Source organism: Numenius arquata, chromosome 7 (assembly GCF_964106895.1).
Source record: "Numenius arquata chromosome 7, bNumArq3.hap1.1, whole genome shotgun sequence".
NCBI lineage: Eukaryota > Metazoa > Chordata > Aves > Charadriiformes > Scolopacidae > Numenius > Numenius arquata.
Window position 1 is genome coordinate 29,933,984 of NC_133582.1, and position 15,803 is coordinate 29,949,786.

Below are 15,803 nucleotides of genomic sequence, written 5' to 3' on the forward strand. Positions count from 1 at the left end.
TTTCAGTGAGTGAATTAGTGTTGTTAGAAAACCATATTCTTTTAAGGAATCCTTCTGAGCTGTGCTGTGTCTGAGAAATTACTGAAAATCTAGTGCTGTTTTACATCAGCAGGTGAAGATTTGATGTCAGCCAAGCTATGTCAAATCTGCCCTAAGAAAATTTTATCACAGCAAAAAGCTGTGAAGAAAACGACCTTATAGTAAACAATATTTTATAATATAGTAGAAAATAGTTTATAACATCTTATAATATAAGCAGTAGTTTATAGTATGTTTTGGTTTTAGGAGAAGGAGAGGAGTATCTCTTTCCTAACTTGGGAAATCGTAATTGACACATCTGAAGTCATGCAAAGGATTAGGCCAGCTGCGTGTAAGCGTATACAAGACAAGTGGCTGAATGTGTTCTCAAGGGCGTCATCTTTTTGAAATTGGATCTCCAAGACTGAAATGGCTGTCTTGGTTGCTACTCTGAAACATTATATTCCTGAATCAGACCAGGCTGTAGATAGAGGTGAGAGCTTTTGCTGAAGGTCTGGTTTATTTTGAGATCTCTGCAATCCATTCTTATGGGGGAAAAAATATTTTTTTTTTTAACCTGGAAACATTTTAAAATAAATTTCAGAACAGGTTTTATTTGCAAAAATCTTTTTTTTTTTCTGATACCTTAGCAATATTCTTGTTTATAATGATCTCATATTTGAGAAATACGTGGAAACTAGGTTCTCTGTGACCACAACTCTGGTCTGTTTTTTGTTAGTTATAACTTTGAGCCAGTATTTTAACAGTATCCGAAAAGCCAACCTTTTAAATACAGGTTTAAACGTTTAGGTAAACACTTTGATTTCACCTCTTTGCCGAGACATGTACAGCTGTTCTAAGGTTTGTATGCTTTGCAGATGTCTGCGTTGTGCACTTCGCAGCAATGGACGTAGAGCGCTTCTGAATACATAAGCTATTAGCCTCTAAACATATCACTGGATGTAGTGGATTTCAAAGAGCTCTGTGTATGTTTAAGGCATTCTTTAGTTCTGACTATCATATTAATAGGAAGCTAGCCATGTACCTTTACGTTGACTAGAAAAAATACCATTTAAAATGTTTCTGAAATTACTTTTTTTTTTAAACATCGAGCACACTGCACTCCAGAAATCTGCTTTTAATGAAGCTTTTTGAGTTGCCACCTTAATTCTTTTTACAATAATATCTGAGCATCAGTTATGTGAGTAACAGCTTGAAACAAACAAGTGTTTTAAAACACCACGGATCTGCTGTTCTGTGTTGGGGGAAAGGAGTGGGGTATTCAGTAATACGCGTCAACATCTTATAGAGAGTCCAGCTGAAAGGTAAAGCTCCTTTTCTAAAATGGGAGGTACACAGAGCATTTGCGTGTGGTTTCTTGGAAGCATGGACTCCTTGCATTTTAACCTATTTCAGCACATTTTTAGATGTATGCAAATGAATTCAAGATATGAAGCAGGTATTGTTGGCTCTAGAATTTTAATAATTGAATGAGAGAGGAATCTTTTGAAAATACTGATAGCTCTTTAACCGAAAATCCTTAATACTGGTACTGCTTAAAAAAAAACCAAAACCCTGCCTTGTGTTAATTAAAAGGTGAATGAAATTCAAAACAGATTATGAAGTAAAGATAAATAACTCTGTGCGCTTCAGAAGAGTGAATAATTTGGTAGTTCTGCAGGGCTACCAGCAAAGCCTTTTAAAGAAAAACATTTAACAGGTATTATTTCTAGCCAGTTAGTAAGTTTGTAAGCTCCAGCATCGGTGCCAAGCTGACGGGATACTTTCCGATTCTGCTGAAAAGCATAGGAAGCACAGAGCCTCCCGTCAGCTGAGGAGCAGAGCACGAAAAAGGCTAAGTTGAGTTTGAGGTTAGAGGAACGCTCCCTGCGGCTCAGCCCGCAGTGATGAGTCACAGGCAAACTCTGCCTCAAATGATGTAAACAAAGCTCAAGCCTCCTTATTTTGCTCAGTGATGTTATCACCCTGTTTACACCATTGCGGACTTGGACCTCCTTGGATTTCCTAGTGTTTCCATCTCTGTCCTGGTCTCCTGAGCTTGTCTTGTAAAGTTCTTGTCTGCTACTGCCACCATCAGTCCTTCTGGCTCAGAAACCTCCACTGTACCTGAACTATCCCGGGCCTTGTGTTTCCGTTAGAGCTTCAGGATGTTTGTGTGGGCACAAGGTTGCCTGTAAGGAGCCTTTAGAGAGGAAGGAAAAGAAGTATTTTGTTCAGGCTCTGAAAACTTAATTCAGTGCTCTGTTCTTCAGTGACAGCTATGTGAAATTTTAAGAAAGTCAGTCTGTTGCTAAATAATAAAGAAAAAGCAGTCTTGTAAAAGGGACGCATCCAGCATAGATGAGAACTGTTGTATATGCACGTTTGTGGTGGAAATGGGAATAAAAAAATGAATAGGATATTTTTGAAATTTGCTGTTATACATAAGTGTTTGCTGTTTTCCTTTAAAAATTCAATGCAAATAAAAAAAACCAAACCACAACCCAAACACAGAAAACCTACATGTTTTTTAGGTGAGTTCAGCCCAGGCAGAGAGAATCAGCAGAAATGATGACTGTGAATTAAAGGAAGAAAGAATGGATAAAACCTGTGCAAATTTAAAATAAGGCTTACACTGTAATGCATTCCTCTCTTACTTTGTATTCTTATTTTATTTTTAAAGCTATTTTATGAAGACAAAGATGTTGCAGAAACATGACTTTAAAAGTGTATAAGCTTTTTCAATTTCATGTTGTAGAAAGGATTTTAAAGGTAGGTGAGGTGCTTGCAATAGATTTAGGGAAAAAGTAATGAAATGGTTCTGACATAAATTCTCATGCAGTCAGTTATGAAACACTGATCTACAGATGCTGGTTTTAACCATATATGTTCCTTACAGAGACTTTTATGCTCATGAACTATTGAAGGAAATTTTCCTACTCCTGTAATTACTTTGATTTTTCATTCTTTTCTCCTCTGAGTGCTCTCATCCATGGTGTGCCCATTGCCAGAAACAAAATATTGGATGAGATTGATATTTGGTCAGCTTTTGGCAGAGATACTGATTTCTTTAGTACTGTTCTTTGACTTGTTTTTGGTTTTGGTTTTTTTTTTTTTCCCCCAAGAGCAGTAGCTCTCTCAGCTCTAATGCAGGCAAACTCCTCGCTTGAATGTTTCAAGGTTCAGAATGAGGAATTTGTAATACCCATTTCTAGTAGAAGCTGCTGCTCAGCACCTGTACCTGGACTCTGTTGCAAGTGAACTGGAATTGACCTTATGAGCTATCAAATTGGACGTGTGTATGTGTGGAGAAAAAGTAATTAACCATTTTTAAGAGTGAAGGGTCCTTAATTTCATATTATAGGTGGTTGTTGCTTTGCTACAGTACAGCAAAACGCAAAAAACATTCTTGACAAATAATCTTACATGCGTCTCCAACCTTTTCCCCTTCCCATCATCTGATTCTTGTCTTTATCATCCATAATCTTGACCTCTTTGACTATGATCTTCAAAAGAAAAAGATAAATTGGGCACTTAAACGCTGCTAGTTTGTAAATTAGTATCTGGCTAATTGCAAATGCAAGGCTGGCGAGCTGAACAGTAGATGATGGCAGAGCATGTATTTTCACTGTAGCGTGGCTTGTTAACATCGTGTGTGGTGTATCAGTTTCTGAACACGCTGATAAAATGTTGGGTTTTTAATTCATGTTGGTAGTTCCTGCTAGAGAGAGATTAGCTCGAAATAAAATACCTTTCTGGAAACAGTTTTTCTTAGCACATCTTGTGAGGAAGATCTTCTCTTTCTACTTCAGCAGCCAGTGTGATGCAGAGTTGGTCTTCTCTGTCTCTTGTGCCCGCTGTAATAATTGAAAGCTATGTAGCAGCGTTTGACTGAGTTGTACGCGTGGGAGTTAGCTCCGCTTCATAGCAGAACTCTGGGTCTCACTTCCAGTCTTTGCTTATATATTTGTGAGGAAAAATATTGTGGTCGTTAGCTCCCAAACCAGGAGATGGACTGGAGTAATGAAGTAGGGCTTTGCTTAATGCTGCGTTGGGGTTCTGAGAAATGATGCTCGGTAATGACTGCTGGTCCTCAGTCCTGGCTCAGCCTTCTCTCTGTTTTCATCTTCACCTGTATAAATGTCATTGCTGTGTTCTGATACTTAGCGTTTTCTGAAGTGTGAGTTAGAAATGTTTCAAAACTTGCCTTTCATTAACTCATCAGTTTGTGTGGAAGGGAAAAGAGATCAGCTGTGTTAGTGCTGCTTTCTTTTTTCTCTACTGTGATTCTTGTGAAATTGCAGAACTATGAAGTATTTCAGGTTGCTTCGGAGGCTTTAATCTTTCAATTTTAGTCAGTGCTAGTCCTTCTATTAATACTGGAAGTGAGATTTCACTCATCTGGTAACAGGTTGACAGTGCATTATATACACTATAGATAGTACTATTTGTTGTTGTTATTTAGTTGCTTTAAAGTTAAGTTAATTTTTTAAAAGAAGTAATTCATGCGGGTTTTATTCTTGTTTTTTTCAGTAAGGAGATAGTTCTAATAGTAACCCTCACAGACCTTCTCCTAAGGTTTCCCAGCTTGAGTTCTAGATGCAATTGCAAACTTCTGATTTCAAAAATATATCATTCGTGAGGGATTTACCTTAACAAAATAATGACCAGTTACTTGAAAGATGTTGCGATTTCTGAGTACGGGTAAGGAAGTAAGAGGGTTGTGGTTGGAGCAGGATATCATTTTAAACATTGGCTAATAAAAACAGACTGGTGTTACGGCTGGACAAGTCCTTATATACATGGTTGTAATATAGGTCTAGATTATGTCTATTCATAGGTTCATTTTCCATTGGAAAGTGTGTTGATGTATGTAGTGTGACAAGTCATGCTTAGTGTTTTCTACTTTTTCAAATGCTTATGCTGTGAGGTGGTTGTTTGTGGTTTTTTTTTTTAGGATACTAACTTTCTGAGTTGCAAGTCTGGAGTAGAACTTGCACTAAACCTGAGATTCCCGTGTTAACAGCTTGCTGAGGTGCTGCCTTTGCATTAAACTGTGGCGGGGCTGGTAACTTGAGGGCAGCAGGGCACGGAGGGAGGGTAGAGTAGCGCCTGCCGTCTCGCAGACTGACCGACTCCATTTACAGTTTTAAGATTTTGAGGAGTAGAGACCAAGGAGTTTCTGCGGACAGAAGCCAAGAGTTGGCAAATACCTTCAGTTATATCGGTGAGAAGCAGCATTTTGTAGAGCGGAATTCACAAGTGACTATTTTGGCTAATTGCCAGCGGAGCTCTACTTTGCCATTCTCTTTTAATACTGTCTTCTTTTAGTCTCATGATCATGTTCTCGGTAGAACTTGCCGTATGGTGATAGGGCTCCTTCCGCGGGACCCAGAGGGGTTTCTGTGTAGCTGTGTCAACGCTGACGTGTTCTTGATGCTGCGCTGCAGCGTCCTGCTGTTAAGGGCACACCTTCAATCGTGTTCTAGGCTTCCACAGAAACTGGTGGAAAAAACAACGTGGCTTTATTGCGGGCGAGAATCTAGTGAATTGAAATGCCAAATTGCGTACTGGAAACTGAGGAAACTACTTTAAGCCTCTGCAAATGCTGTTTAGCCTTATTTGTAGAGCCCTAGAGGCAGAATCAGATCTGTCGCTTGCTGGCACGGCAAAGGGAAGATTGTTCTGGGAGTATCAACCCTTTTTTGCCCTCTGTCTCTCCAGTTGCAAGCAGTTACCGAGAGGGACTAACTGCAGAACATCAGAATTTACTGTTCAGGCAGAAGATAATTTTGTGCTTCTGGACTTGTGGTGTGCTCTCTCCCTTTTTATTCTGAAATACTGCAGTTGTGTGTGTCTCTGGATTTGTGTCTGGTTGGTTCTTAGGCAGGCAGAGCAAGAAATTGAAGTGGAAGTTGTTACTGCTTTGGTAGAGGATCCCGTCTCTGAATCGGCTACAGTTTCCAGACAGAAAGCTCTGCATCTCGGCCGACCTTACCTTACTTATTGGAAAGACTAAGTGCTGTTTGTTTTTATACTGCGCTTTTACACAAGCCTAAGAAGGTATTAATGTGATGTAAAGTGGATCAGGGGGTATGTATGTGCCTTGGAGAAGTTAAAAAACAATTTCTTTTACTCTTGGAGCAAGCACGCTAAATGGAGCTAAGAAACGTGGAGGAGACAGGTCACATTAGGAAATAAATCCGTATGGAGAATTTGAAAGCTCCAGGTTGTGCAAGATGTATTTGCTGTGGTTTGCTGTGCGCTGGCCACTTCTTAGGACTTCCCAAGAACCTCAGTTCCTCCTTCATACCCAAACATGGTGAGCCATTTGTGAACTAACTTTGGTCTCATAAATCCCAGTGCTGATAGGGAATTTTCAGATTGTTACGGGGAGAATGTTTCAAGCTTTTCAGCACTAACAGCGTACAAGATTTCTTTTTGGCAATTTTTATAGATTCACAGATTTAGTCTATTCCTGGCAAAATCCAAGGTGTAAAGTTGGGTACTAGGTATATGCTTTAGTTGAGAATCTCTGTAAATTTGAAGAGGACAGATGAAGTGGTCCTGCTGCAGAACCTGAGTCTGCTTTAATTTCTGGGACAAAAAAAAAAAATAGATGTATGCAGGTCATGGCTATAGGTATGTCTATTTTCTGTCTGAGAGGGGAAAGGAAAATATCTTAGGTCTGTCTGGGTGATGTTGTGAGTAGGTGAGCGATAACCGGTCAACAGCGCGACTGCATTAACCTGCTTAACTTGGCGTGCATCACAGGAGATCTCTTACGTTTGCTATGCTGAAGAAGCACTAGTTTGGCTAATAGATTTACTAATATAATTGTCTTTCTAACTGATTAGGTTAGTCTAGTGTAAATGTAGTGCTGGCTCCCTCAAAGGAAACTCAGTCTCTTCTTTAATTTCTTCATACCTGGTATTTATAAGAACTGTCTGACTAAGAACTAGCTAAGCACCCTCAATCCTTAAAAATGTTGTGTCAGCATGTGGTATTGAGTGAGTCACAAGGCTAACTGTATTATGGCTGGTGCAGGGAGGAAAAAAGGTAAGGGTTATTTAAAATAAAATGAAAAGGCTTGTGTTTGTCTTCAGAATTTAACATTATCTTTATAATCTTCCATAAGAGTGTTCAATAGTTGTAATGAAGTAGCAGAAATTCTGATAGGAAAGCAAGGAGGAAATGTGCACTGTATATAACTGGCAAAGGGTTGACTGAAGCATTTCTGAGAATAGACGTGTGTGTGTTTTTCCTTTCAGTTGATGCTGATGAGATAAAACGACTAGGAAAGAGATTTAAGAAGCTTGATTTGGACAACTCTGGTTCTTTGAGCGTGGAAGAGTTCATGTCTTTACCTGAATTGCAACAGAACCCATTAGTACAGCGAGTAATAGATATATTTGACACAGATGGAAACGGAGAAGTTGACTTCAAAGGTAAGAGACACAGTGTTTGACAGATGGTGCTATTTTATCACAGTCTAATTTTGCAAGAAAGGAAGGGTGAAGAAAACTCGTTAATCAAAATAAGGTGGTAATTCCTTGTGAAACTGAATACCAGTAAAACCAGTTTCTCTGGTGCATTAGGGCACTCCTGAATGAAATGCTTAAAAGAGGAGATTGCTTAGTAATAGCTTTCCGGGTCATGCTGATGTGGGACTACTCCTTAAGTATCTCCTGACGTACACTAATTCATACTCTCAATTGTGGGGCTGTCTGAAGTATATTCTTAGGCTGAAGAGACTGAAAAAAGTAGGGTAGATTGTGGAAGTGGTGTGAGCATCTGTCTGTGCATCAGTTGTATTTACCTAAATGTTAAGAGATCTGTCTTCTGGAGTGTTTTGAAAAGAGTTTTCTAAAATTGTGAAAGTGGTCCAGATTTTTCCGTTGATACTTCCTTTACAGGATTCTTTTAATGATCTCGGGTAGATGCTTCAAGCAAAAAGTGAAAGTTTGATTTAGTACATTCCTCCAAAATGTTAGACTTTTTAAAAATAGTTCTGATTAAAAGGGCCAGCAGGTTACAAATCTTCTTAACTAGTTGATGTTAAAACAGTCTCTGACTCTTAGAAGCGACAGTCTGTAACTTCTGTTCAAGATAATACTTAGTAGTTCTGGTTGGTCATGACTAGAAAAGGTTAATCAGTTTTTCTTGAGGTTTTTTTTTTTTTTTTAATTGGAGAAAATTCTTAAATCTTCATTTATATTATCAGACTGACATTTAAAAAAAAAAATGCTAACATAGAAAAGCTGCGGGTGGACCTTCACAAAACCCCATCAATTTCTATAGTGTTCTTGGTATCAGTTTCCAAAGCAGTAATTGTTGTACGTAATCGTACAAAATCCTCTTGTGAAAAATAGGCAGGGATGAAAGATGATGGTATATTGTATGTGACATTGAGCTGTGATTAATATAATTATCAAGAGCTGTTCTTCTTGGGTGGGAACAGGAAGTTGGCAAAATGAATTTTCCATGATAAAATGATGCTGTTGCTGTAAGCGGCAATGAATTGTGTTGTTGTTGTCTGGCCAAGTTTGATTTATTTAATTTCTTTATATCTGTCTCAGGGAAGCTCAAAGGAAAGATTTAAAACTGAAAGAGGGTAGATTTAGATTGGATATAAGATTTCATTTATGGTGAGGGTGCTGAGACCCTAGCCCAGGTTGCCCAGAGAAGCTGTGGCTGCCCCATCCCTGGAGGGGTTCAAGGCCAGGTTGGACGAGGATTTGAGCAACCTGGTCTGCTGGGAGGTGTCCCTGCCCATGGCAAGGGGTGGGACTGGATGTTCTTTAAGGTTCCTTCCAACCCGAACCATTCTATGGTTTTATGAAAGGGAGAACTACAAGTGTGAGGAAATTTCCATTCTTCAGTTGAAAAATCCAAAGTTTAGACTAATCTTTCGTAATCATAACAGTAAAACTCAAGTTGCCAGTCAAGCATTTTGTTGATAAATGCCATAGGAATTGTTGACTTAATATCATAATATAGGAGTTGTTGACTTAATTTCATGAAACTTGTTGAAACTCTTTTTTTGTAGGCTTTTCAATTTCATGCTATATTGCTATACCTCACTTCTTTCTATACCGTAGTTTAGCTTGCGCTTTTGCACTGTTGTCATTTTTACCACTAAAAGTTCTGGGAAGTCTAGCTATGGAATCTCATCCAGGCACATCACATCCCAGGGTTTTTTGGCAACTGAAGTTTGCTCCTGGGATAATGACTTCATTGTTAAACAGCGTACATTTTCTTTTTACCCTGTTTATTACGTAAAAATACTTTGTTAGGGGTTATTTTTCTAGAGCAGTTTTCAGTTTCATGTAATTCTTGCATTAAGTTGAGAAACCAATCTTGAGAAGGAGCTCTACAATGAGAATCCTCACTGGAGCAGATTTAGTAGAAATCTCAATGGAATTTTGTATCAGATCCTGGTGAAAGTCCAGTTCAGAATTTCTTAAATTCTGGTGTGAACAAATTGGTTCAGTGAGTGCAGTATTGGATTTGAAGTACTTCCCATGAGAGAACATTAAAGTACCAAAGTATGAGGACATTTAGGTGTCACAAGGTAGGCGATATTTTAAAGATTTTAGGGCAATTTAGATTTTTTTTTTACAATTTCTGAAAACTTCTTGATGTTGATTTCCTTGGTTTATCAAAAAATAAACTTTTTTGTGAATGTTTTTCTTGTATTTAGAATTTATAGAAGGAGTCTCCCAGTTCAGTGTCAAAGGAGATAAGGAACAGAAGTTGAGGTGTAAGTATTTTGATTTTCCTTAACAAAAAGTTTTTGATCCTCAAAAAAATACTTTTGTTAACACTGAGAAACCAGCAAATCCAGATTCTTCTAAAAAAGTGGGAACTTGTGAAAGTAGATTGTATGCTTTTTGCGCACGTCGTCGTGTGTGTGAAGAATTTGCCAGCGCTCTTTTCTGCACGTAATGTTTGAGGAGGTTGCCTTCTGAATATCTTCGGGTGCTTCCCGTTAAAAAAAAGATACTTAGTTCACAAAATTGTTAGCTCCGTGCTTGGCTTTGTGGGAGCATATGAAAAACGTGGGGGTTTTTTTTGTTGGTTTTTGTTTTGTTTTGGTCTTTTGTTTTTTTTTTTTGCTACTCTGTAGACCAGCATTAAAATTCTTGTTTGAGAACTGCATCTCAGGAGAAGGGGAAGGTTCAGTCATAGATGTAGCTTTCAGTACCTGAGACAGAATATAGATTTAGGAAAGAAACCTGCTGTACTGAAATGTTTAAAAAATAAATGCAGTCGTAATGCCAAATTGTTTGTAGCAAAGTAACCGGGTGGGATTTTGATTCACCTGTTCCCTGGAAGGTTGTAATTTTTTCTGCTTCCAAGTGAACTGCTCCCTGTGTGGTTACTTGCGGCGGTGACGATGTTCCAGTTCAGTGTTTAGAGTTCTCCAACTGCTGGTACCAAACCCATCTCGATTGACATTTCTAAAGCGGGTGTTTTTCTCCTAAATTCAATTGGAGCAGCATTCATTGTATTGTTTCTGCTGCTTCGTGTTTTTCAGAATGAATTGGAGAGGCTGTTAGAAATCTCATGCGGTGGTTTTATGTTTGTGCAGGATTGTGTCATCATTTAATGCAAAGCACATGAATGTATATTGCTCTTTGTTACTGAAAGTTTTATATATAAATATATTTTACTTCCGCAGTTGCTTTTCGCATTTACGATATGGACAAAGATGGTTATATCTCAAATGGAGAGCTCTTCCAGGTGCTGAAGATGATGGTTGGGAACAATCTCAAAGACACTCAGTTACAACAAATTGTAGATAAAACCATAATTAATGCAGATAAGGATGGTGATGGAAGAATATCCTTTGAAGAATTCTGTGCTGTAAGTAACCTCTAAAAACACTGATAATTTGGAGTTAAAAAAAAACAAACGGGAGGAAAAATGGTAAACAGTATAAAGGGTAAGGTGTTAAAAGCAGAGTTATTCTCATCTGGCAACAGTCAGCCTTTGATACAGCTTTACTGCAGATGGTACCGTCATCTTGTGGCTTCTAACAGAGCCAACGTCTTATGTCCTGTGAGCGAGCCCCGAATCGGTTCCTTCGGGGTGCAGACTCTCCCACTGAACCTAGTGGGCCAGAAGAAGCGGGTGTTTCATTCAGAGCACAGCAACTCGTACAAAGTGATGTCTGTGTCATTTTTATGACATAATAAACACAAGACTAGTCCTAATTACTTTTGTATATAGATGACATGAAGACATACATTGGATTCCATTCTCTGTGCTGGTAGAAAATAGCAGCTTTAAAGATGAGTTGCGAGAGACTGGCTTGTCGTAGGAGGCTGGTTTCCCTTGTTTTCAACGGTGAAATCTGATTAAAAAAGAAACGGCACTTTCGATTGTTTTTAAAACGTCTTTAGCTGCTTAATAGAATCCACTGAGGTGGGCAGGCACGTTACAGGCTGCTGGGGAGGTGGGAGGAGAAGGCTTCAAACCATCTGAAAGCTGTAAAACCAGGGTACGTCATGGCAGAAGTGTCACTGCCGGGGGTGGTGCGTGGAGGGGAGAGGCGTGTCCCACAGGGGTGAACTTTAGGTTAATCTCCCAATCTCTAAACTGGGTGTCTGCTCCAGATCACCCTTTAGAAAGGTTTATCTTCATGGGTTTGGCGAGAGCCCGGGGAGATTATCGCCAGCTGCAGAACAGGGGGATTTTACAGAGGCCACTGGAGCGGGATTTGTGTCAGTCCCGGGGAGAGTAACCCCTCAAGTCCTGCTCTTGAAAACGGACACACAGTTGAAAGGCACATTTTAAAAACTTTGGGTTTTACCAAGCGGAATGCTTGAATGTAGCACTTGAGACTTCGAAATGGTTGATTTCCACCCATGTCGTGTATCTGTTTAATTAGTTGACGGCAAGTTTTAAATTCTTTCTCTCAAAAAAAAAAGTAAATGACATGTTGAAACTGGAACATTTGAAAATCGCAATAATGAGTATTTACACATTAATTTGAAATGGCGTCTTAGTGACTATGCATGGGTGCCATAGTGACCGTACAGACTGTTTGAGTCTATAGGCACTCAAGCGTTGGTTTTGTTTCTTATTCTTTGGATTTACAACTTCAGTTCAAACTTCACTTGTTCATACTTGTCATCAATGCAAGTTCTAAAAAAAAAAAAAAAAAAAAAAAAAAAAAAATCTGTCCCCCCCCCCAAGTTATTAGGGCAAAAAGGTTCTATTGTCTGCATTTTTTTGGTAGAGTTATTTTTATGGTATCGTGTGAAAACCTGTGGTCATCTGCAGAGAACTCGAAATGAGTTGGAGCCTGCAAACACCTCCATTAGTGAAATACCTGTTTATGTCTCGCGCTGGGCTGTTGTCTTCCAGCCAGCCATCGAATACGATGTTGCCCTTTCATTTGTCCTTGGGCTTTTGCCCACACTTTCTCTCTTGCTCTACTTTCTTTCCAATATCTTCAATTGTTGACCACCTGACAAGACACCTTTAATTCCTACAATCTCTTACCCTCTTGTTCTTGCGTTTTATTTCTTTGAATTTTGTGCTGCCTGTCTACTGAAGTACTTTTTCTTCCATGGCATTTGGCCGTACCATTTGGCCTTTGAATTTTATTTCCGCATTATAAAAAGTTCCTCTGACATGGCAGCTTTTTCTTCCTTTCTCTGAGCACGAATCCTACACCTTTGAACCCGGAGAATTCTTTTCAGGGCGCGTGCGGTTTTGTCAGAAATCCTGCCGCCTTTCCCAAGGCCCTTTGCTTCTCATCTCACGATGCAGAATTTTACAGGGTGTTTCGGAAGTAAAGTCAGTTTTTCGTTTAACGTGCTGAAGCGTAATACAAGGTCAGCATGTGAGATGGGGGAGGAAAGCCAAAATGGTGTCACTGACACTGGTTTTCAAGCCCTTGAGTGTGTAAATTGTACTAATATAATTAGCTCGGTTTCTACATAATTTGTTCACGTATCTGTCACGTATCGTGTATTTGTTTCACGTACTTGTGAAATGTCGATTAGTTTGGAGAGGCCCGGGAAGTACTGTAATTATGACTGACCTGAATGCATCTTCTGAATAAAGCATGTTCTTTGTATTGTGCTGTCAGTTCTCACGTATTTACCAACGCTTTCTTTTTCTCCCAGGTCGTAGGAGGCCTAGATATCCACAAAAAGATGGTCGTAGATGTGTGACTCTGTAGGGCACCACCCAACACTTTTGCTTTCTTCTCCATCTCTGAAGATCTGCTCAAGACGTCCAGCAATGCTCTCTGTGTATTTAAATGGAAGTATTTTTCTCTGTGAAGCCACATTTTCCAACATGAGCCTCATGAAGCCAACTAAGTGTTATTGAACTTTTATTCTCTCAATAACTCAGTGTAGCACTTTAAAGTCTGAAGGACAGCAAAGATGGAAAGAGCATATCAGTGTGGTGGAGAAAGGGAAGGGGTTGGCTTTTTAATTTATTTTTCTTCATCTTTTATAACAAGGAAATATCTATCTATATATATATATATGTGTGTGTGTATTTATATATAGATATATATGTAGCTTTCTATATGTAGTAGCTAGGTGGGCTTTAATTTAATATACTTGATTCAGAAACAAAACTAGAGTACAAAGTGCCAAGCAGAATATTAACAGTTCAATATATGGATATACATCCTTACTTTTATTTCACACAGTTTTATATATATAGTAGAAGAATGTAAAATTTTAACTGGGTGTTAGGTCAACTCTTTTGCTTTTCCTGTGACTGTTCAGATGTTTCTATATATTGACTGGCTGACAAAGCATTGCTTCTTATTAATTCACCTTAATTACATTTTTTGTAACACAGGAGACTAAGTTTATTTATACCTGTTAATATATTACCAGGGACTGTGTCTCTTTGCTAAATAACTTAGTACAGTTCTACTTAATATGAGAATATAGTTTAATGCTACTGCCAAGAACTAGCCCTCGTGTGCATATATAGTAACTGCAGGATGCTTTGATGGCCACTAGATTCCGTCACCTCGGAATGCGGAGCGGTTACAGCCGGCCTGAAGTTAAGGCAAATCTGCTCTTCTGGATTCATTTTAGATACGGCTGCTCCAGGTGTTAGAGGCATTCGTGACTTTCTCTTGCGCTTAGCTTCATGAAACTAGGATCGACGTAACTCTGCAGGATTCCCATCTACTTATTTTATACAGTACTTAGATGATAAAATGTTCTTGCCATTTAAATTCTGTTGTTTCAACCATGATAGTTTCCCCTCTGCATTTAAATACTACTACAGGTAGCATAAATAAACTGGTAATATTTTATATATATATATGTATATAGGATTCATACAGGGGGAAAATCTTGTTAACCTATGCCATAGAGGAGGAAAACTTCACACTATCTAAATTTATACCTCTTGCGGTTCTCCAGTCCTTTGCCTGGAGAATTTTTTTTCTTTTCTAGATTTGTCCATATCATAATTTGTAATGGATGGTAACTTGATATATTTGTGTGATATAAAAGTAGCGAGCCATGTTTTACAACTTTATATCATCCCTTCCCTTTTCTGCAATGGTACTATTGGCTGGAAGAAAAACATTTGCTAGATTTTTTTAGGACAGTACATCTTTCCTGTATAGTAGTTTTTCTATTGAAAAAAAAAAAAAAAAAAACAAAACAAAAAACCAAACAAAAAACCAAAACAAACTTGTTTTATAATCAGCAGCGGGAAGTGCAGGTTGTCTGAACCTTCTTCAATCGAGCACCTGTCTGCCATAGCTGTTCCTTCAACTGAGTGCTGCACATCATGGGCTCTGTCTGTGAGAGAGAAATCCAGGTGCTTGGTGTCCTTGCATGACATGAAGTTTTGCATGTAGATCGATTTGAAATGTTCCTCTTGTTTACATAATTTGCATAATTTAAAAGATAATGTTGCCAAACTTTTGGTAAATGTTAATGTTCAAAACAAAAAAAAAAAAAAACCAACAAAAAAATCTCCACTACATGTAACTTTTCTTCCTCTGGATCAGTACGTGGCTTATAATCCCAGCCAGTGGTTGTATCTGTTCCAGTGTCAACTGCCATGTGCTCTGCTTCAAGGGGGAACTAGTCTTTTGTGAATTTTTTGTACATAAGTATTTGTTACAAACATTTTAGCAAATGCTTTCGATTTCTCTTACTTGCTTGTGCATATCTTGGCTGGCATTATAGAAATTAGTGCTACTGTTATTTCCTTAGGGGGATCGGAAGGGGGAGGGATGAGGGTGGTTTTTGTTGGGTTTTTTTTTTTTTTTTTGGTTTGTGTGGGGAAAAATGATTTATGTTGAATGTTTAGTTTTTCCTCTGCATGCTACATCATATGTTGTGGGAACTATAAGAACCTTCATACTATATGAATACAAAATAAAATATTTGAACCTTGCCTGGGGTGCTCAGTACTTACCTAGGCCCTTCCTCTTCAGCTGAAAGCTGCTCTGCACCTGAACCAAAAGAGAACTTGCTGTTCATAGCTTTTGTCCCCCCCTTTGATTATAAAGATTTATTGAAAAACTGTAGAGGGTGCAGAGCCCCCCCCCCCGCCCAAGTACTTCCAGGCTTCATTTCAGTGTCTCTAGAGCACTTACGTATTTATTTTTTCTTCTTAAAGGCACATCTGGTTCTTTGTTAGCTGTCTAAATTGGATAAAAGAATCTTAGTAAAACGCGGAATGATTGTGGTAAGTGGAAGGTGGTTTAAAAGATGAAACCAAACAAAAACTCCCAAACCTTCATGTAGGTGGAGAACGAAAGGCGGCTTCTTTAT

General features: G+C 38.6%; 1 protein-coding gene across 1 annotated transcript in view; it reads left to right on the forward strand.

Moving 5' to 3' along the window:
- The window catches only part of PPP3R1 (protein phosphatase 3 regulatory subunit B, alpha), a 40,551-nt gene extending 25,588 nt beyond the window's left edge, over nucleotides 1–14,963 (forward strand). Inside the window, exons 3-6 of the mRNA XM_074150275.1 lie at nucleotides 7,290–7,466; nucleotides 9,722–9,781; nucleotides 10,703–10,887; nucleotides 13,161–14,963. Coding sequence (XP_074006376.1) covers nucleotides 7,290–7,466; nucleotides 9,722–9,781; nucleotides 10,703–10,887; nucleotides 13,161–13,208 — 470 coding nt within the window. The 3' untranslated portion in view covers nucleotides 13,209–14,963. The remainder of the gene's footprint in view (nucleotides 1–7,289; nucleotides 7,467–9,721; nucleotides 9,782–10,702; nucleotides 10,888–13,160) is intronic.
- Nucleotides 14,964–15,803: the final 840 nt, after the last annotated feature.